The sequence below is a fragment of the Myiozetetes cayanensis genome, unplaced genomic scaffold (genome assembly GCF_022539395.1).
Source record: "Myiozetetes cayanensis isolate MyiCay16 unplaced genomic scaffold, myiCay2020 scf1, whole genome shotgun sequence".
In the NCBI taxonomy this organism is placed as follows: Eukaryota; Metazoa; Chordata; class Aves; order Passeriformes; family Tyrannidae; genus Myiozetetes; species Myiozetetes cayanensis.
The window spans coordinates 115,169,046-115,191,894 of NW_026086604.1; the positions used below are offsets into that span (position 1 = coordinate 115,169,046).

Sequence of the window (22,849 nt, forward strand, 5' to 3'; positions counted from 1 at the left end):
CCATTAGAGTGAAATTCCTTATTCTGTGTATTGGTTTTAGTTTATAGTACAGTGCATAGCTCAGTATATTTTGGTAAACGCAGAGGCTTCAACAGGAAAAGAAAAAATATAAATAAGTCCCTTGAATATACTTATTGTTGAATTTATTTTAAATTGAGCTGCACGGGACTACGTTTCCTAAACACTGATGCTACGTTCTAATTTCAGAATCAGTCATCCAGACCTTTGTATATCTTTTCTTGTCCACACTTCTTCACACATACATTTTACTTGAGGAACAGTGGCATGTTAATTTACAGACTAACTTAATGACAAGGTTGGTGTTTAGATTTGTGAACACTCAGAAGCAGTTTCACTTAAAATGGAAACCCTCTTATTTTTATGTGTCTTGATTTAAACGGACGTGCATAGACAAAATTGTTTCAAACAGATTTTGCCTGGAGAATACGCAGAGTTTACTCATATATGCGTATACACAAATGCAATTGTGATTTTATATGCAAGGATCATAGAAGATGCCACTTGATTGTCATAAATCAGCAGTCCAAAAGACACCAGAACTGACTGGGTTTGAGCAACATGAAGTACAAGATATTCTTGTTATCTCCAGAGTTTTTGTTCCTAAGTGCAAACCAATGTGCCTGCCTATCAAATTGTTCAAACAGCTTTCCGCAGGGCTAAAACAGGCTTTAATTTTGCACCTCGGTTCCAGCATTCTTTACCTACTTCCAGATGTGACCAGCTTTCACTATTGCAAGATTTGCATCTCTGTGGGTACTGTATTGCCTTTTACAATTGTGTTCCTTTAATAACTCAAATAAGTTTAAGGGGAAAAGACACTGTTGATGATGATTATATTTTTTCATGTCAATATTGAAGGATAAACAAAATATTTGAGCCTCTGTAAGACTTTTGTACTTCAAATGGCAAGTTCATTAGTTCATCTTACAGTTCATTATCTGCATCTATCACTAATTATCACAGTGCATAATTTTTTATTTTATTCGTGGCAAAATATAATAGGGCAGAGCTGATGAAACTAAAATGCTATCAGAAATCTGCGCTGCGTGCATTCAAAGTGCGCATCTGATGCTAAATGAACTTGAAGCGAGGGATGGGGTCAGGTTTGTACATAAAGGATTGCTCACCGAAAAGTTGCATCATATTTATTTCAGAAAACCTGACTCGCTCGGAGTGAAACGTTCTTCAACTTTCCAGCCTAATAATTATTTAATAAATATCAGAAGTGCTGTGCACTCAATTCTTTAGCTGAAGGCGTTATTTTCAGTTTTCCGTACACCGCTTCGAGCGTGCTCCATTTAATCGTTTTAAAAGCTTATTTGGTGCAAAAAAAAAAAAAAACACCACCACGAGTTTTAATGCTGTAGTTGCGAGGGTGCCGTGTGTGGGGCCGGCGGGGCCGGGCGGGGAGCGGCGGCCGCGCCATCCGAAACTCTGCAGCGCCCTCTCTTGGCGCGGCGCGGCAGCGCCCCCGCTGCGCCGCTCCCGCGGCCGGGCAGCCCGCAGCGCCGCGGCGTTTCACTTCTCACGGGTCTGCTTCACGTGGTAAAATCTCGATTTGCCGTGTGTTTTTTGGGGGGATTAGTTCTCCTTTTATTTTTTCTCTCTCTCTCTCTTTTTTTTTTTTTTTTTTTTTTTTCGCCCTCCTCCTCCCAGTACTGTTTCGGTCTATCAGCGGACCCGAATCAGAAAGCTTCGGTCGTCTTTTTTGCATTTTGTTTTATTTTTTTTTTCTTTGCTGCTGAGATCCTGAAGACTTTCCAAACTGCATATTTGGTGTTGCAGAAATACAAATTGTCTGCTCTTTTGTAAACCTTTCAATTATCAGACGGTTCCCTTTCAAAATAATAGAGGAGCTTGGAATCACCCATGCTAAAATTAAGAATTTATAACTGTATGGAACAGATGTTTTCATAAACATTTGCTATAATTAATTTCAACTAGGGGATTGAAGGAACAAAGCAGTTTTTCCCTCTTCAAAACTTTATTGCCTTTTCCCCATACAGTGAACTCAGAAATCTTTGCTTTAATATTGTTAATGAAACAAATTTACTCTTCCGTTTGGTTTTCATTGTGAAAAAGGAAAGCTTAATTTAAACAAGATACCGGTCTTTGGAACAACGGAGAAATACCCCGAATCTCGAACATCAGATATAAAAGATTAAAATACACAGCATAAATGTTTAGGTGCTCATTTCTGAGACCACAGCTCTGTAGTGTCAATTGGCAGAGATTCCTACATATTAGAATAAATTTTATCCAGATCAGTGTGATGATCTGTGGAATAAATAGTACAAAGGAATTTTACGTTTGAAGAGTTGTGAACCTTAGTGTTAGAAAAAGCAAAAGAGTCTCGTGGCATTATATATAGTTTTAATGCATAGTAAAATGCTTATTGTATGTTGATTACCCCTTTATATTCACAATAAAGGTCTGCAATCTGTTAAGCAATTTTTTGTTGTTGTTTGTATTATGTGAGGAACACATTTTGACTAAAATCATTCTTCCATATTAGTATTGTCACGAGTTTGGGGGGGATATTTTTTGGAATGTGTATTAGTTTAGGGCCAGCATTTTGGTATTATTATGAAAAAGAAAAAAACCCCATGCATTATTGTTCTGTTTTTACTAGTTCCTCTATATTATATCAATATCATTTGAGGGGAAAAAAATGTTTAAAGTTTTAAGAAAAGAACAGCTTAATTGTTTTACACCTGAAAGAATCAGTGCAGCTGCAAGGATTTTTTGAGCAAACTAGAATTCCTGACTGATCTGTCATCTATAAAGTGTGCAAAGAAAAATAGGTAGCTGTCATTAAAATTACATTTCAGCTTTCAATAACCATTTAATGAGTAGCGTAATTATATAAGTATGGTACCTCAAGTACTTCACTCAATAATTAAAAATAATCTCATCTTTAAAGTGAAAGCGCTATAATTATTATTTGACTTAACCAGGACCACTGTTATGATCTCCAGTGGCACCTCAGATTGTTCAAAGTGGTTTTGAAAGTATAAATTAAAATTGGATAAATCATTAAATTATTAAGCTTTAAATATGCTGAAAATTAATATAGCATGGAATTTTGAAGTCATGTTGTAAGAATTGACAACCTTAGACTGCAAGCATAGATTAGTGTTAAAATTTTTCTTGTCTCTAATCATAAAACACTGCATTAATGATCGAGTGTTTTATATCAACTTAAATTTTCACAACTGTTAAATAAATTTTGTGCTTTAACAACATTTTAACCTTTGATTAGAATACAAAGAAAATATTAAGCAAAGTGCAAACAGGTCAGCAGAAGGATCTGTCTCCATTATGGCACTTGTAAGCAGGGAAATGCAGATTGATTTCCTAAGTAGGATCACTTTTATCAGAAATTCCTAAACTGCCAGCCATAAAACCCTGTGAGATGTAAAAATTCAGCACTGGACCTCTTATGGAGAAGATGTGGGATATTATCACAACCTGCTGCAAGTCTACGAAGGTAAGCAGCTTCAGTGACATGGCCTTGCTCTATGGCTGTACTCCTCCTTTACAAAATAATTAAGCTCCATTTTTTACTTTATGAAAATATGCTTTGATACTCAGGAAATGTCTTTACATATATTTATATTTTTTTACGCACATATACAGACATATATGCATGTCTATGTGTGGGCACACGTATATACAGTGATAACCTATTTACCACCCTTGTGTAAGCTCTTCTGTGAGAAAATGTACTGTTGGTTGAGTCACCATCCCTGCAGGTATTTCAAAGGCATCTGGCATTTTTAAAGACGTGGCACCTGGGGACATGGTTTAGTGCTGGACTTGGCAGTGCTGGATTAGTGGTTGGACTCAAAGATCTTAGAGGTCTTTTCCAACCTAAATGTTTCTGTGATTCTATCAGTATAATAGGCTGTTAAAAAAATAAAAATACAGAAATAGAGTGCGTATTTCAGTTTGGCTTTTCCTTGTTACAGTTTCTACACATGGTTTTCAAATAATCTTCAGGAAGTGTGGTTGACATCCTTCTTATTCTGGGTTCTCCTATTTTATGCAATGTCTATAATCTCAAATATGGTCTTACATATTCTTACAAAGAGCTCTTACATGTATTCTTACAAAGAAAACAGTTACTGCAAGTGACAAGCCTGTGTATTCTGGGTGAATCTAATACCCTATCAAATGTACAGTTCACAGATCCTTCTCCATGCATCTCAGAAGTCTAAAGAAGCCAACATTTGAAATGTCCTTTTTTGACTGGTTAGTGAAAGTGTCAATTTTGAGTTGCACAAATTCGCTTGAAACAGGCTGCGGCTGTGCCCAGCAGTGCTGGCTCCCAGCTACTCGAGTCCCAGCTGCCTTTAGCCCTTGGTTTTCATGCACAAGAACAGATTTTGCTCAAATGGGGCAATTGAACAGAATTCTTTCAAGAGAAAGTTTTCATTCCTGGGAGAGGGAGTTTCTACAGTTAAAGCAGCAGCAAGAAGATATCCAGATCATTTTCAGTCCCTTTGGAAGGATATAGCCTTATTTTATTATTGTATTAAAACCAGTAACTACTCTTAGTGCTGTAAGCCATACTTACTTTGATACGGATACTTGTTATGGTATTGCTTGTTTCCCTTCTTTTTCCTCTGGAAGTGTGACAATATTTATTTTACCTTTTTTCCCCTAGCTTTTGCATTTGAAATTAGGAAAGCTAAGGGTGTGTGGCAGGGTTGGTCCAGCATCTTCTTGTTTCTTCAGCAGAGCCATTCTTCCCGTAATTGAGTCTCAGAATTAAATTAAAGATTAGGATAATACTCAATCAAATAGTACTTTTAAAGGAGACCACAAATTTCATTACCACCGTCATGAATCTTATATTCATAACTGTTCAGTATACATTCCAATTTTGCCAGAAAGTTGGGTCATTATCAGTGAAGAAGATGGAAGAAATGTATCTGTTCTACTGAGAGTTCACTATACCTTTCAGGGAATATAACTGGAACATTCCTGAGAAGAGGTGATCCAGGGCAGGGAATCCCACAGCTTAATATCATTTTTTAGTGAAGAAACAGTCCCATTTGTTCTCAAGTATTGCTGACTAGGGAAACTTAATAGGATTTTCTTGAAAGCCTTTTGAATAAAACTAGATAAAATTTAGAGTCTTCTTTTAAGTCAATGAATGCTTTGCACTTTGCTTTATGATTTTTATCACTTTCAATGAAAGACGTCTTCATTATCTTTCAAGGTGTCATAACAGAGGTACCTATCTTAAAAGGGATAGAGCAAGAGAGCAATCACAGAAGTGCCTGCTCTACTAAATCCTGAGTTTGGGAGCTGAATACACCTAGTCCTATCCAATTTTGGTAGCTACTGCTAATGATACCATGAAGCAGCAAAAGCGGCTCTCAAAAAATGCCCAACAGTAACTTGTATGAGAGTGAGATTTGTTAACAATGAGTAAATAATTAAGAATGCTAAAGTATTTTGGTGATCAATTAAATAAAGAAGATTGCTGTCTTCAGAATAAAGCAAGCTGCACTTAGAGTGGTTTGTGAAGAACAGCTCAGTGGATGTCGCAGAACCAGGATCCCACCAAATGTTTGTTGCAGGACCCTGGTGACAGAACAGCTATTTTTCCTGGTTTTCTTTGCAATGTCCGGTGGCTCTTCAAGCAGGACAAATAGTTTTGTTGAAAGATGATGAAGGCCCTGCATTTTTTTGAGAGATTCTTAAGCTTCATTCTTCAGAAAGGAGGAAGATTGTGTTGCCATTCTTGAAAAGAGGTATTTTTCAGCATACAGACTTAGCATCGTGTGATGAGTTTCCTTTTTAAGTCTGACTAGTGTGATAGGTGAATCCTTAGGAGTTGTCTAAGTATAAATAAAGTGTAGTAGGACCCATTTTGATGTGCTGTGTCCCTGTAACAGTTGCCCAGTATCACTGCACCTGGCCATATGACTCTGAAAGAGACTGAACATAGTTCAGTCATTTCTCTGAATGCTCAGGATCAGATGTGGAGATGGGCAGTATATGAAAAAGTGTATTACTGAAAATTGTCCCAGTATGGGAGACTATTTTACAAGATATGAGGAAAAAAAATGAACAGATGGTTATTAATAATGGAAGGGTCGGCTCCTGGATGAAATATCTGGTGTTGTTAATTTAGTTGAATTTAGTAAACAAAAAGCAGATTGATTGAGTAGGATTTCCATTTTCAAAATAAATTGAGAGAGCTAATTAGTGAAATCAACTGGACTGAGTGATATTAGACTAAAATGTAGTAGAGGTTAGGGATTTATTTTAGACAAAGGTGCAAAAGTTAATAAAAAAACTGCATTCCAATTAGATGAGAAAAAAACCACTCATAAGTGTTATACCAAAGTGAATGATAAAATATTTTTAAAGGAATGTGAGAAGCAAACAAAGATCCTGAAAGAAACAGAAAAGCAGCTTGATCTGCAAAGAAGGCCACATCCTGGATATCAGAAGTGTGGGGTTATAGTGGCAATCAACAAAAGTTAAGTTGAATTAGATCATAAGAAGGGAATTTAAATTAACAAGAAAATATTATTTGACTATGTAAAGAAGCTTTCTAGGGAAGAAAACTAGAACCATTGTGCAGTACAAATGAACGAATAATACTAAATATAATCCAGGTATGGTATAAATTGGAAAATATTTAATTTTCAGTAAAAGCGAAATTTCAGGCAAAAAGACCTGAAAATAAATCAATAAAATAAATGGGAGTGTTGAGAGATACTATAAATTAGCACGACTAATCAAGATTAAAGCATCTGACTTGAAGAGAGAATGTTTTCAAGAATACTGACGAATAGTGCAGCATTGAACAATTTTTTAATATTTTAGTTCACAGTTGATAACATATATTTGAAGAAATGGAAATGTAGTACCTGTACTTAATCTAAGAGGGTGGGAAAAAGGTGATAGCAAAGCATCTGCATGGCCTGACCATTATCTGGGCAGAGCTTTAGAAAAGTTTTTATGAAAGAAGTAAGAGAGAAAAGTAAAGCAAATGACATAAGTTTTATTGCAGGTGTGGTTTTTTTTGTTGTTTTTGTTAAATGGGAGACTGTGCCAGCTAACCTGCTCGCCTCTCAAAATATACATTAAGGAAATACATTAAGTCTATCTGGACCTCAGTAAATCATCTGATGTAGTGCCACAGGAGATGCTGTGAAATAGAAAGGATGGGGATTAATGAAGTGTACTAATTTTAAGATAAATAAAGAAATGCAGATTTTAATGAAAAAAATTATTTTTTGGTGAATTTTTGTGATTGAACAGATCTTATCCAGTGTTTTCATTTATTGTTTTGCCACAGAATGAGAGCAGATATACTTCTATTAAGAAAATTTATTACAAGGTAGTATCTAGTGCAGGAGCAAAAAGAGTATTCAGGTAGGATTGGTCCTTTCTGAAGAAAAGAGGACTGCAAACAACATGAAATTGTGTGAAATACAGTATTTCACCAGCAAGAATTTCTACTGTAAACTGCAAATTTCATAAATAAAAATGGAGAGTGATCATATAGGCATGTTGGTTAAGGATTACTGTGAAACTGCAAGATGGTGTGGCATGATCATAGGCTGTATTGAGCAAGATTTTTTTGATAGAGAAGAAAACCACTGTCCCAATAATCAACTAAACTTTTGGTATGCTGTCTGTAGCTCCTGTCCCTTCTTTTCCATATGTAATAACTACTGAGTTAAACAAAATGGGAAATAAGGGGTGGCCTCATTTAGAAAAAAGACCTTGATTTCAGTAAGCAGAACAGAGGTGCACAGTGCTATCTGTAAATGAATTAAGGAGGCATAAAGGGACATAGAAGAGTTATCAAGAGAAATGACAGGTTGGGCAAGAATAAACAGTATAAAGCAGGACAAGAATAAATTTGCTTTGAAGACTACATGACTCCTGGCTTTTACAAGTCCTTCAATAGAAGTAGTTACAGAGAGGACAATTTCCTTGTAATCCGTGATTTTTAGGAACATCACTGTTTTATGTATCACCAGCCCACAGGATGTAAAACAAGATGTTTAGCAGACATCTTAATAGGTAGTTTCAGACAAGCTTTGAACTTGTGCTATGACAAAAAAATATCTGGTATCCTACAGTCAACTCAAAATGTTTCACAAAATAGATGAACTTTTACATTTTTTGACTTAATGCTAGTAAAACCAAACTCATCTACTTATATGGTGTACTTCTGTAAGCTTACACTAGTAGAATTGTGTTTAATAATTTGAGAAGGAATTCAGTCAGAACTTAAAGTGAAAGTAAGTATCAGATTTTGCAAACATTCAGTCCCCAAACTGAACATGAAGGCTACTTAAGAGAGCTCTAAGAATCTGAAGATGTAAAATTGAGATTTGTCTGTGTAAGTTTTATGTGGGTTTTGTCGTAACTAAAGTTACCACCACATGGTAAAATCGGTTGCAGTTTTTATCAATATTGTTTTATTTGTTATCAGTGTTTGTCTTAAAGGTGTTTTCTCTTATTTTTTTATTAGGGGTATCAAATGAAAATGGAAGCACACACCAAACCTCAGATTCTGATGGAACTTTTATTTCTTACAGGTTGGTAATTTTTTATATTTATTTTCTAATTTTAAAAAGGTTGACTTTAATAAGCAGCATAATCTCTTTAAAGCAAAAGTGCATGTCCTATACTTTAGAAAGATTGAGCAATCAAAATTAAAACAGTGGACTGTTGAACATGAAGAATTTAGTTAAGGAATGATCTGAAAAGTTATTTTCTGGATTACTATTTTTTTTTAGAAAGTTGTTCAACTTGCTTTGCTAATGAAAGTACAGGATATTGGTAAGGCTAAATATTTTTAAGGGGTTTTTTTATTTTGTTTTCTCCAAAGTATGCAATAAAGTAGAAAGTATCAACTAAACTCATGGCAACTAAGCTAAATGTTGAAATATTCAATTTACCAGTGGTCACCTTTCTGATCTTCTCCAAAGTAACTGGATCTATGGACCACGTGGAACTCTATTTCTCATTATTTCAGGTCAAAAACCAAACCCAGGATTAGTTAAATTTGAGGTTATTTGATAGGAAAATAATATTTCAATTCTGTTGGTAGTAAACACCAGCTTAAGAAACACGATACTCAGTAACTTTATGCAGCAACGTCACTGAGCTTGAGTCTTGTTTGGGTGCATACCAGAGGGTGTCTTGTGCTTGAGAGCACAGAAAGATAATCAGCAGGTATGCAGTTTCATCTTTCACTCCTCAAAATATTGCCCTTCCTACAAAAAAATCTTTTTCCTTGTGACTAGTAAATTAATAGTATGATTTATGCTAACTGGAACGATTACATCTGATTTTGATGTTTAAATATGGTAAAATAAAACAAACCTACCACATGATTATTTTGGAATCATTTAGTGAACTGTGTTGGTTGGCATCTTTTTCGGTTTTTGTTTGTAGTCTGTTGGAGTGTGTACTTCAAAGAGGTGTAGTCAGGCAGGAGGAACCTGCCTGTTTGCCTTGTCCTGGTTGCAGCGGGCTGGGTGGGGAATACCGCACTGTGGTGCAGGCACTGAGCTATGCTGGTCATGAGGAGCCTTCAGGCGTGGGGTGGCAGGGAGGGACACAATGCTGGAGGAGCCTGTTGCATGCAGGAGACTGAGAGATTGCCAAGGAGAGCAAGGAGCAAACAGCCTGGTCTTGAGGATGTTGAAAAGGAAGAGTTTTCGTAAGGACCTAGAGGGAACAGCAAAGAGTTTGCTGCGATTCAAACACCCAGAGGAAGCTTCTGGACTGAGAGCAAGGTTGGAAAAAAGGGTGTGCCTGCAGGGGCACGGTGGGACTGGGGAGGTTTGATTTAGGTATCCTAGTAAGTCAGCTCTAATGACATCTACTTTGTGATGAACATCTTTCTAGGGTACTTAGCATGTTCACTTCGATAAAAATATGTTAGCAGATCCATTTCAGGGTTCTGCCTGACTCTATTTCTTGTCATGTTCATGTTCTCTAATGCATGCAACATACTATATACTTTAAAAGAAGGGATCAAAAATACCAACCCAAACAATCTTCATGGTTTTTAGGTGAGAAGCATATGTAGATACAGAGACCACACAGCAGTCTCTGAAAAAGAGACAAAATAGAATTTAGCCAGATGAACAAAAAGAAGTTGAGAGCTCTCTCTGCCATTAATACCAGGACACTTATTCCTAAAAGTCATCAACTCAAGAGCTCCAGCTTTTGTACCTGACAAGGGGTAACACTTGAAAAAGAAGCAACCGGCTTCATCTGGGCTCTGGTTCCATGAGAGTGTAAGCTGTGGAGCTGGGGTCTGACCCCTTTTTCCTACCCTGCTCACCTTGTCTCTCAGGGAGCTAGGGAGCTAACCCAGCCCAACCTGTTCATTCTTCACAGGGAGAGCTTTCTGATGACTTCTATCACAGTGTCCTCCTGCCAAAGCTTCAGATGGGTATCAGTGCCAGTGGAAGGAAAGTAGCTAGCACAGACAGAGAGAAACAAGTGGGAGGGCAGAGCATGGTACCACTTACTCAAATCAGCCTAAACCATAGTAAATCCTCAGCCATCTTTAATGCTCCACAAATTAAGAAGAGGTTAAAGATGATCCATGTACCTCCATATTCCTTTGTCCAAAGCACATATAATAAATGTAATGCTTTCTGTGAGTTCCGCTGAATAATAATTGCATTCTGTCAGAGAGGATTACAGCCCAACTTAGAAAACTGAAGTTAATTAATCTTTTAAAAGCAGTCCCATATACAATTTATTGTTATAAATTAAAGGCAAGACAATAAAGCAAGACAGTAGAGAAGATAGGGGTGTGTGTGTGTGTGTGCTGGGGAACTGTATATGTATACATATATATGAAAGAAACCTCTGACTTAAAAATTGGCAAGTTATCACTGTTATTAAGTAGCATTACAGTGTTTGAGGTGTGTAGTGAATATTTGTTGTTCAGTGGCAAGTATCTCCTATCATATGATGAGACTGTTTCAGTAAGTTAGTAATTTGGTAAAATTGATGACAGTCTTGTTTACCCAATGTGTTTCAGTCTATCATATTTGAAAAAGAATGGCTAGTGAATTTTTTCTCTAAAAGAGACAAAGGCATCTTTGGATTGTGGTAAATATTATACATGCAGAATGCTAATGCATAAAAAATTCTGCTGCAGATTTTGACTGAAACAAAAGTTGCTTTATATTTTATCAGTAGCAGGCCTTTACAATTTATTAGGAGAAGAGACAACTCCAAAAGTATTTGAATGTGAATATGTTTTGTTATTAAAGTGCTCTTAAAAGCATATTAGTCTTACAACAATAAAAAATAAACCCCACGGGAGGTTACTTGGTTCCCACCCTTTCTATTTTAAGGGACAATTTGACACTCTCCAGTACAAGAGTCCAAGTGGAGGGAGTGTGTGTGTGTGTGTGTGTGTGTGTGTGTGTGTTAATAAAGGATGACAGATCATTATCCTTTGATATATTTATGATGCTCCAGAACTATTTGTATGGTTTTATTTTTAATATGATGGTGTCACCTTAGAGTTTGTGACTCTTGCTTGTGTTGATCATGGCACAGATTTAATGCTGCATGTGTTCAGATACTGAGCATTTCCCATTAGGTCATAAAGTTTGTAAGTAATGTAAGTGAAAAGCACGTGTGACTGACACATATTTCTAAATGTTCTGTGAGTTTGTAAATGTGTCCTGTCAGGTCACGGAAAATTTTCTAGCTGGTCTTTAGGCTCTGATGGAATTATTCTTTGTGGACTTGGGAGAAAGCTTTTCTAATAAGAAATTATGAAAATTATTCCCTAGAACCATGTCATCAAAATTAGAAGTTCACTATTTGAAACATTTGAACAAGGATTTAGACATACAGTAACTTTCATCTTTAATTTGTAAGACACTTAAGGAAAATATTTAAGTTCCGCTCTACCATATTTTTTTTACTGCTATGGTTAAAGCCTTTTCTGGATGTCCAATGGGCTGGACTTCACCAAGAGGAAAAAGAAAAATAGGTGGGGGTCTCTAGTTTCAGTATCTGCAATGCAGTGCCACTGAAAAGTAGAAATACTGTCTTTTTCCTCCCTTCCCAAGGGCAGCTGACCTTCTCCTCGCCAAAGAGGTGAACCCCTTGCCAGCACATATGACTACAGACTATTACATTAATCTGTTTAGCCTCAGTACCAGCTGCTTGCATGTTTTTAATTATCTTATTAGATGGTATAACAGTGACCTATGAAATAAAATGAAGGTGAGTATTTTTTAACTTTATTTTACAGGCTATTTTTCTAAATATATTTTAATGACCTAATTATGACTTTTAGGGAGAGCCATTGATGCAGACATTCAATTTGGCTGATAGAATCTAACATCTCAAGGACACTTATTTTCTTCCAAGGTGGATTCATACATTAATACTGCTTCTAATAAATATATAGCCTAAAAAAGCTTGCTTTTCATACTCATGTTGTTAACTTACTTTATGATTCAGAGACCCATGACTGCTATGCTGGATAGTTTCTTAATACATCTCTGCACATGTACGTAAGTTTAATTTCTACCCCATGTATCAAAATAAAGTTCTTTCGTGTGTGGCCTAAATTAGGTGACAAGTGATGATGGCTCAGAGTTGTGGGTTACGTAGACAAGGTGTATTCCTCCTTCGGCTCATACTTCAAACAGGCAGAAGATCTACTAGAAGAAGGATTTCTGTATTCCATTTCCATTTTCTTCCCCTGACTTCTTACAGATTCTACTTGCCAGATGTTTCCTTTCTTGCTGCAAAAAGGCAATGTGGTCCTGCTGGCTGTGGCGTGTTTCTTGTGTGCCAGCCAACTGCAGGACTGATACTGAGCATACAGGAGAAAAACGGCAAGGGGTGCAAGCTGTTCCTCCTTGTTTCTACCCCTTTCCAAAAGTGGGTACTGAAACCAGTTTGATTCCTCTTTGACCTATGGCTTTTCTTGGCAGTTGAGACAGAAATGGCTTATGTAGCCTCCATCCTTCTATGCTAAACATAGTGTGAAGATTTATACATCTTATATATGGCCCTCCTCTTGTGGAGAAATTTGCCTTAATCTATCAGGAAGCAGCCATTTTCCATCTACACAAGCCTATTTAGTCTTGTTGATACACAAATGATGTTACTTTATTGTTTTAATTTTAAGCCACCCCTGTGCAATTACAATCTTATTTTTCCTAACTTTGTTCGCTGTGTGTCCTTGCATAATCAAGACCTGTAAAGAACAAGCTTGTTTCTATTGGGTTTTTCAAATATTTTGAAATACAAAAATTTGGGAACAGAAGGCAAAGCAGTGAAGTTGGCACCGCACCTTCAGTCTGTAAAGAGAATTCTCAGTATTTGAATCCTTCCTGTCTTTCCACAAGGAAGTAGTGAAACTGGTATCCACGTTTATTTTGTCTTACCTCAAACCATTTGCTAGATGCTGTTCTGGTCGATGCTATTTATGTGCAAAGAGGCCTTTTCAGTGTGAATTTTTCTTTTTTCTAAGAATTCTTTCCTTGAATTTTGTGATTCTTCTGAGAGATTACCTTTGTAATGTGCTAAGAATCTTCCTCTGGATGTGGTATTCTGTGCCAGTACTCTCATTTTGTCCATGTCTGTGATGTTGTTAGGAATTCCATCTTGCAAATCTTCTTTTTCCGGCAAGAGAAAGTGGCTCTTTGCACTGATCACAAGTTTCCTTCAACACTTTCTTCTCCAAATCCTAGCAGATTACTGTCATACCTATTGAGAGCTTAGATTTCTGTTTTTCTCTGAATTGTTTTAAAATTACTTTCCTTTGTTTTCCTGTTTAAAGAGACTTACATAATTTCCATCTCTGTCTTGTCAAATTCCTTTTATGTACTACTTCTGTCCACAACTGATCCTCTCTACATTCCTTGCCTGGTGTCCTCAGGAACTGGCAAAGGATATCATAAGACAAGAAAAATAAATTGTCATTAAGGAACTGAAAACGTATATGCAGTATACTTTTTCTAAGATACAAACATTTCAGCAGATAGAAATTGTGGATTTTTTTAACTTTTCCAGTGAAAATTACATTACTTCCTAAAGAAGTAAAAATGGTAATATAGACTTGCTTTCTGGGATTGGGGAAAGCAAGCTTAACAACATTAGTTAAAGCTTGAGATACTTTCAACAGAGAATCAGAAGAGAAGGTTTGAGTGCCAAAATCTTTTATTGGCAGAATGGGGTTTTTTATGTATTAGTCACAAAAAGACTTAGTACACAGAGACAGTGGAAGAGCTAATGGTAGTTTCTTTCTAACTTGCATAGAAACCAAGTGTAAATTTTAGTGTACTCTTATTTTATTCAGTTGTACTTGAAAATTGGCAGGTATACTGCTGACACCATATTCAACTGATGCCATATTTTCCCTTACTGATGTTTAAAGTGTTTTTCATTATAAATTTCTTTTTCACTCTCAATGGTCTTTGAACTATCATAGCAAATTCGGAGATGTGGCTGAAGACTGGAGGGAAGCAAATGTCACTCTTGTCTTCAAGAAGGTTGTATGCAGGAGGACACAAGAAGGATGCAGGAAACTAGGCCACTTAACCTCACCTTGATGCCAGGGATGGTGATGAAGCAGCTAACGTGCTGGGGGCTGGAAAAAGGACCCGGGGGTACTGGTAGGCATGAAATTGAACATGAGGCACCAACACACCCTTTCAGCAAAGAAAGCTAATGGTATTCTGGGATGCATTAGCAAGAGTTCTGCCAGATCAGAGTTGGTAATTCTTCCCTTGTAATCTTTGTCTGGAGTACTGTGTCCAGTGCTGGGCTCTCCATTACAAGAAAGATGTGGACGTACTGGAGAGTGTCCAGGAAAGGGCCACTGAGACGGTGAAGGGACAAAAGCATCTCTCCTATAAGGAAAAGATGAGAAACCTGGGAATGTTCAGCCTAGCAAAGAAAAGGCTCAGGGGATCTTTTCAAAGTCTCTAAATATCTGATTGGAGAGTATAAAGGAGACAGAGACATGTTCTTTTCAGTGATGCCCAGTGACAAGATCAGAGATAATAAGCACAAACAGAGATACACGAGGTTCCAACTGAACATCAGGAGGGATTTTACTTGAAGGGTGACAGAGCACTGGCACAGATTGGGGCATCCCCCTCCTTGGACATATTCAAAAACTGTCTGGAAATGGTTCTGGACACTTGTCTGTAGGTGACCAAATGACCTGCGAAGGTCCCTTCTAACTTCAATCATTCTGTAGCCCTGTTATTCAAAACTGTGAAGAGGGAATTACTTTAAGTCAGGAGGAGGCATCTGTGGCGAAAGCAGAAGAAAGAAGGTCTGTATTCATGAAAAATAATGTTTTTCTAAATCAAAATTCAGTACTAAGGTAGATAGCATGAGCAGCATACCATACGAGGTCAGAAATATCAGAAATATCAGAAATTTCAGAAGTATTTTGTTCTTCTTTTTATGAAAATATTTTCCTTTTTCTTTAGCATTGTTAGTCCCTTAGTAAACTTGAAAAAGGGACACAATTTTGGAGGCTGTTGTTGAATTGCTGTTATGATTTTCATTTTGGCCCCAAAACTTCTTCACATTTCTGCCTTCTAACACAAAATCTGGCAGTAATGAATGTGAAGTATTTGTTGAAGTTCTGAAGGTCAGTGGGACTGAGTAATGCAGTGAACTTCATAATTGTTATTCATTTAAAACTCAGAACTCACATTCTCTTTGCAGAAATTGACTAACACTGAAAGATGAATGGCACTGAATTTTTTCTTGATGCTAAGTACATGTTTTAAGATCTTAATCATGTTGGCATTAGCTTTTAGTTCGTGAGATGCACAGTGACATAAAAGCAAGAAAGAACATTTGCCACAGAACTCTGAGTTGTCTGTGTTTAGCAGCAAGAGAACCTGGAGAGGATCAGTTCTGTGCTGAGTACTACCTCAGTGCTCCCATTAGCTCATTGGGATTTTGAAGTAAAGAATTGTGTACAGCATTTGTAACGGAACTACTGAAGGTTAAACCAGATATTGTGATTTTTCTACACTCTGCTCAAAATACATCTGATATGTGATTTCATTTTGGTTTCTAAAAAGCAAGCAATCAAAAAAACCCACAACCTAGAACTGTATGTAAAACTTGAATGGAAGATGGCAGGTTTGAGCAACTAGTTTTTAATCCAAAGAAGCTTGTGAATAAAATTTTTTTTTAAATAGTGTACAACTGAAATAAATCTAAATAGGAAAGAGTTGCTTTTAGTGAATGTACGTGGTTTTCATTGATGGTAATAAAGTGCAGTCAGTTCAAGAGATTAAAGTTATATCATGAGATCACTCATTTTATTATGTCATTGCATGCAAAATGGACAGAGTTACAAAGTTAAGATGGAATTAGCAGCACTGACTAGAATTTTGCATTTGTCACCCTGCACATCATAAAGTCATCCGAGTCTTGGACTTGGGTACATTATTTTTAAGTATCGTCACAACAAGTGTGAGTAATCGCAATCCAAGTATCTCCCCTCTCCCTATTACATCTGGTTTTTAGTTGGGTGATTTGTAGAGCTGTATCTTTTAACTTCTGTTATGTCCTACAGGAAGCTCTTACCTTTCCTCTTTCTTAAAGAATGCATGTCTGTTTGTAAAACAAGGCTGCATGCATGTGAACACATAAAATTCACAGAGCTCTGCTTAGCTGTGGGTATGAGTTAGCAGGAGGTAAAACAGCAGAAGGTAACTGTAGTCAGGAGAAGTAGAAAGTAAATGTTCTATGTGCATATGCAAAGGATTTCAAAGGTGTTGAGGGGATTTAAAATAAAAAGCTTTGACCCTGTAATTGACAAACTCAGTTACAATATAAATATAAAGATAATTGAACATAATATCTACATTTTGTCTCACCGTTCTGCAAATGTATGCATAAAGTAAAGAGTAGAGGAAAACAAGCTGGTGAAATCTGGACTTTGAAATGGTTGTAACAAGAGAATTCTTCTGCAAAAGTTAAACCGTTAAAGGGTTGGAAATGGTGTGCTTTCTCAGGACCAAACGTGGCTCTTTGACTGAGAACCACCAAGGTGAAGTGGACAATTTGGAATATGAAGAAGGGTGTCTTAGGGTTCTGCATCAGACCCAGTGCTGTTAGGGAGCGTGCTGGCAAAGCATCCTGCCGTCACTGCAGCCTTATTTCAGTTCCCTGAACTGTACTACAAACATGCCAGTAGCTTAAAGAGCATAGCTAACAAATAACTTGAAGTATTTGCTGGAATGTTTGCCTTAAGAAAGTGATTTTACCTTTCTTCATGCAAACATTTTTAACTGTATGTCAGCCAAAAGTAGATGAAACCTGAACTGTTTAGAAAAATCTACCCTTTGAATGTTCAGCCTCTCAGCAACACAGCCATGCATATTCACACTTACATGGCTGTTAGCTCTGCCCTGTATCCTGAGGCAGGACTTTGAGAAACAGAGGAAAATACATATATTTTCCTAGCAGATTGGTAAGCTTTCGCATTAAAGCTGTCAAGTGGATTTTCAGGGTAGCAAATAAAAATCTGTGTGTTTCAGAACTGTTTTTTAGAAATTCTACTTCTTATTACTTGATGCTACCTTTCAATTGTTTTTTCCCCTTTGTTTTTATAGAATTAACTCTGTATTACATTCCTGGCAGTTACCTCAGTTTTTTCTCAACTGTTGATTTTATGACATAATAAATAATTCAAACTCTTCATGTTTCTTGGATTTATGCAGTATGTTTGAAAAGAACTGTTACCTCTATTTAAATATAGATATTACATTCACTTAATAAAGTTCCTATCAATAAATACCTCATATTGCAAAACATATGACACAATAATCTGAGAATTTGTTTTCTTTCTGATGGCCTGCCCAGTAGCCTCTTGCTTCATTGAGTGCCTCTGGGGAGCCAGGTTTGGATCTCAACATTTTAAAAAGCACATTCTGAAGATGAACAAAGAATAGTATAAAAACATGAAATTGGCTTTTCTGGAAGCACACACACCATTGTTTTAAGATGATTTTGCCAATACTAGCAGCACTGCTTAAGAATTTTCTTTGGATCTCTATGAGGCTATCCATTTTATCCTTTAATATTCGTCTAGAGAGTGACATAAGCTTGAGATTTAGATTGAAATCTTACATATGTATGCAAATGTTCATACCTTTCAGTAGTATTGCAGTATTCTTCCATGGACTGAGAAATATTCTTTGTTATCTGAATGTTGTTGTAAATATTAAATTGGTCTTGTTTCACCATGGACATAAAAAAAAATGGATTTCAAAACTTGGAATGGAATATTTTTTAAATGCATGAGACATCACTGTCTGATGACCTGATAGATGCAGGGTTTTTTTGCTACCTGCAGTTTCACCTGAAAGTGAAGTAATTATGGACAGTAATATTTACATGGTGGTCTGAGCCCCTGCAGTCGCAGAACTGAATCTTTGCCCTTTTTCACTGGTGTATATTGTAGTTTAGTGTGGCTGTTCACATTTTTACTTTTCTATGAGTTTTAGTGTCTTCCACAGAGTTTGCTGTTGTCTAAACATCATAGTACAAAAATACTTCTTACACTAGCTTTAAACTTCAGCAGGATCTGCATTCTTACATATCACCAGCTTTATCCTCTAAATTGGTAAAAAGTTAAGCAGCAGTAATTGCTGTCTATGCTACACCACTCTCCCTCAACTGTATTTCTTCCTCTTCTGAACAGTGTTTATTTTGAAAGGAGCTTACGTGGGCTGCCATTGTATTCTTCTACGTATCTGTGCTTGATGTATTGGTTTTGCCATTATGCTGCAGATTGAAATTTAGCAGCAGAGCCAGAGACGAATGTTCTACTTCTGTCTATCAGTGGAAGAAACTCTTTGTTACCTCTCTCCAACGCTGCACCAGCTCAGTGTCTTTTACTAAGATGCTAGACCTTAGGTATTCAAATACCTTTTAAAAAATGGTATCTAAGTGAATGTAAAATTTTACTTAGACTTTCTGATGTAAAGACCTGCTCATTGTGCTCCCTTCTAACAGTCAAGAGAGACATTTTTGTTCCAAATCTTTAAACTTTTATATATGAAAATCTGATGCTTGTAATTTTCTTAACAGGAATCATATCCACAAATCATTTCCTGTTGGAAAGAAAGAGAAAAATATGCTTCTAAATACAGTTTTCTCAGAGGTCATCCTCATTTCTTACAAGAAAGAAAGCATGTGTATTAGAGCAGACCTAAAATTTTTTGGCAGAGAGATTTAAACTTTTGTGGTTATGACATAAGTGTATGTTTCATAAGATGGAAAGGAACAGATGAGAACTATGCACAAATCTTGCAGAACGAACCTGCAACCGTCATCCCTTCCATTGATTTGCCTGCTTTTTCGTTCATACATATTGAGCATTTTTCCCGCTTTGAAGTAATGCAACTGTCCCTAACTCATGCCAGTAAATATTTTACATTGGACATTTCCTGTATAGATACAGCATGAGAAATTAAATTTCTTAAAGAAATGTTGATCCAACAATTTTTTCCTCTCACAGGTCATATGTTATATGCATGTGTTATTGCGAATAATAGATATATACGTCTACAACATGTATAATAGAATATTAGGATAGTTAAATAAGAATCTAAAATGAAAAATATTTATAAAATAATGTGAAAACATTAAGATTGGCATTTGCCTTTGTTTTCATTGTACAACCTAAAGGTGGTATTAACACCTGATTATGCATTTCATTTTCTAGCTTGATTAAAAACAATTGCATGTGCTTATTCATAGTTTAGGTGGTTCCAATTGGCTCTTGAAGTCTTTCACTTCAGTGAAGCAAATGGGGTGTGGCAGATTCGAGTTCCAAGCTTCATTGCTCATTTCACTTTGACCAATGGGTTTTCTGCAATCCTGGATTAACAAGGCTCTTACATATTATTTTACATAGTAGAGCTATATAATTTTAAATATTATCTTTTTAGAATTGATTGCTTGTTGATATTACACAGTGTTACCACTATTAAAACATTCTCAAGAATTGTAAAGCTTATTTTATTAGCCTTCATTCAGAATATTTGAGAAATGAATTAGTGAATGCTGTTCAGAAAGGATTTTAAGTATCATTCAGCTCTGCTAAAACTGAAGTAGATTCCAGCTTCCAAGTAATTTTTTTTTCAGTTGCTTATAACTTTTTTTTAGTGATCCCAACAGCCAAGGGGGATTGCAGAGGAGATATGATCTTGCCAAATTTCTTTTGGCTGTTTTAAATGTAATTTGGTTCAAAACATGTTTGGAATTGCATTATAAGTTTAAAAAAAAAAAAAAAAGGCGTAATATCTGCACTAATACAATTTCAGAAGTGTTGAAATTACTTTCTTACTGTGTAGCAATCACTTCCAGCAGTTGGTGAGAAAAATAACCTGAAGAGTTTCTTTCCTCTCCGCTCTTTCTCTTCACAGTCACACTGGTTGAAACCTTTTGCTAATTCAGCTGACACACCGGCATTTTCAAAGACATTGTGGGAATGTCATCCACTTGCAGAACAATGTGAACGGCTCCAGAGTCTGACCTGTTGTGTGCTCAGGGGAACGTGTCACTCTTGAAACATCTCTGCCTTAGGGAGGCAGTTTGGCAGTAGTTGTAACGGCCAGTGATGGTACAAAATTTACAGTGGCAAATGAAGAATATTATATGTGATAGAAACAGGAGGGTTATTTAGATAGGCATAATATACTGCAGTTACTGAAGTATAAATGACTGTGAAAGAAAGGCCCAGATTTTTCTCAAGCTGTGTCTGCTATATACCATACGTTGTATTTAAAGGAGACAGAATCATGGTAAACAATCACAAGCAGCTCCCTGTAGAAGATGAGGATGTGTGGGAGACAGGGAGACAAAAATTACCAGATAGTCTTTCTGACTTGGAGAACGGGAGATGTGGCAAATGAAGGAAGCTGCCCTGCACCGTTGGAATGACTTGCTGTTCTTTTGGTCATTTGGGAATACTGGCATTTGGGAGAAGCTAAAGGCAGCCCCAAGCCCTGCAGGCTAACATTGCTTTAGTCATCTTTACCCTCGCTATTCAAAGTAATTAATAATCAAGATCCAGAAGTAAACACACTTTTTTTTTTCTTCTTTTTTTTTTTTTTTTTTTTTTTTTTTTTAGAAAATACTCCTAGCCGAAATGTGGTACGTTCACAAACCCAACACTTCTGGTCTCAGCATGGATTGTGAGGTTGCTCCTGTCACAGAGAAACGTGATTGTTTCCTGGCTAGCCAAGTCCATTCTTTAACAGTTCTCACCAACTCTATCTTATAATTACACTTTAAAAACCTCACTCTCACAATTCCACTTAAAAGACTGAAAACTATCTAACTTCAGCTTGCATATATTATGGGCAATTAACAAAACCAAAGTTTGCTGGTACTTGGTGTAACCCACTCTGTGACCCTCCTTAGTGAAGGAAATCTGATGAGATCTTAGCCTGGAGTCATAATAGTAGTTTCCCTCTTCCTGGTTTCATTACTCCTTTCCCAGGGAGAGGTAATAGTCTCCCATGCGACAGGGAGAGAAGGAGATGTTCACCTTAAGGACATGCATTGAAAATAAATCTGAAACACATTTCCTTGCACATAACCCAGCTCTTTACCTTGAAATTGCCCTTTGGGTTTTGGAGTGGTTGCAGAAAGTCTGTGAGCAAGTCTTGGGCTACTAAGACTATTAGATGGCTTATACTGTTCTTGAGATTCATTTCAGTAGAAGGTGCAGGAAATATAGGTTTAATTCTTTTATTCAAACTCAGTAGATGGTTTGGGACAATTAATTTCCAATTGTTTCCCAGTAGAGCAGATTTACTTGTATATTAATGAGGCACAGGTGTTAGGCCCCTGGTGCCTGCATGCCTGGGAGGCATATTTAGGTTGTTTATCTAGTCAGCCATAGGTACTGCAAGGTACTCAAGCTTGCCTTTAACAGTTTATACAGTGAGGCTTTTTAATTTTTTGATGTTTTTTTTAAATTTGCTAGCACCTGTTAAAATTTTAAAACTGATCATGTAGAAAGAAGTAGGAGTGATTTCAATAGTAAATAGCACTAAATGTTAAAGAAAGTCATCTTCTATGATGCTTAACTGCCCAGCTTGACATTAAGAAGAAAAGAAGGTTCATTTAAGCAAATACGTCATGTGAAGAGCTAATACAGTCAACAGTATACTTTTCTGTTGCATATTTTTGGAATAGGTACTTCTTTGTCTACAGCTGAAACATGAATGTGCTTATATTAATATTCATTTTTCTTGTTTATTCACTGAACTGCAGTACCAACATTTTAGAGGAAATGGAATAGCCTCCATAGACATTATGAATTTCAGTAGCTGGCATAATTATAGCGATCTACATATTCATTAAATCCAAAGAAGAAATGTGTCCAAAAAAACAGCCATGCGTTTAGAAGTGGTACACAACTAAATATATACATTAAAAAAAAGTTCCTTTCCTCTGCTTATCCTAAATTGTGTAGTGTCATATAGTCCTTAAATCAACTGAGGCTTTTTTTGTTGTTTAAATGTTCATTCCTTTTGCTTTTGCAGTAAAGAATGGGAAGAACTATTTGTAAACAACAATTACTTGGCAACTATACGGCTGAAGGGGATTAATGGGCAGCTGAGAAGCAGCAGGTTCCGTAGTGTTTGCTGGAAGGTAAGAAGAGAAAATATTTATTTACAGTTTGTGGTTGCAATATATCAACACATTACCTGATGTGCTGGAAGATTATTGATGCAAAGAATCATGAATTTTCCAAGAGACTTCATCCCAATGTTTTCCTACTCAT

At 36.5% G+C, this 22,849-nt stretch overlaps 1 protein-coding gene across 5 annotated transcripts in view; it reads left to right on the plus strand.

Moving 5' to 3' along the window:
* The window catches only part of TBC1D5 (TBC1 domain family member 5), a 315,237-nt gene that overhangs the window by 148,059 nt on the left and 144,329 nt on the right, over positions 1 to 22,849 (plus strand). For all 5 annotated transcript variants that reach the window (XM_050307600.1, XM_050307606.1, XM_050307620.1 and 2 more), the window contains 2 exons: positions 8,534 to 8,600; positions 22,608 to 22,716. In XM_050307600.1, the coding sequence (XP_050163557.1) occupies positions 8,534 to 8,600; positions 22,608 to 22,716 (176 nt within the window). The remainder of the gene's footprint in view (positions 1 to 8,533; positions 8,601 to 22,607; positions 22,717 to 22,849) is intronic.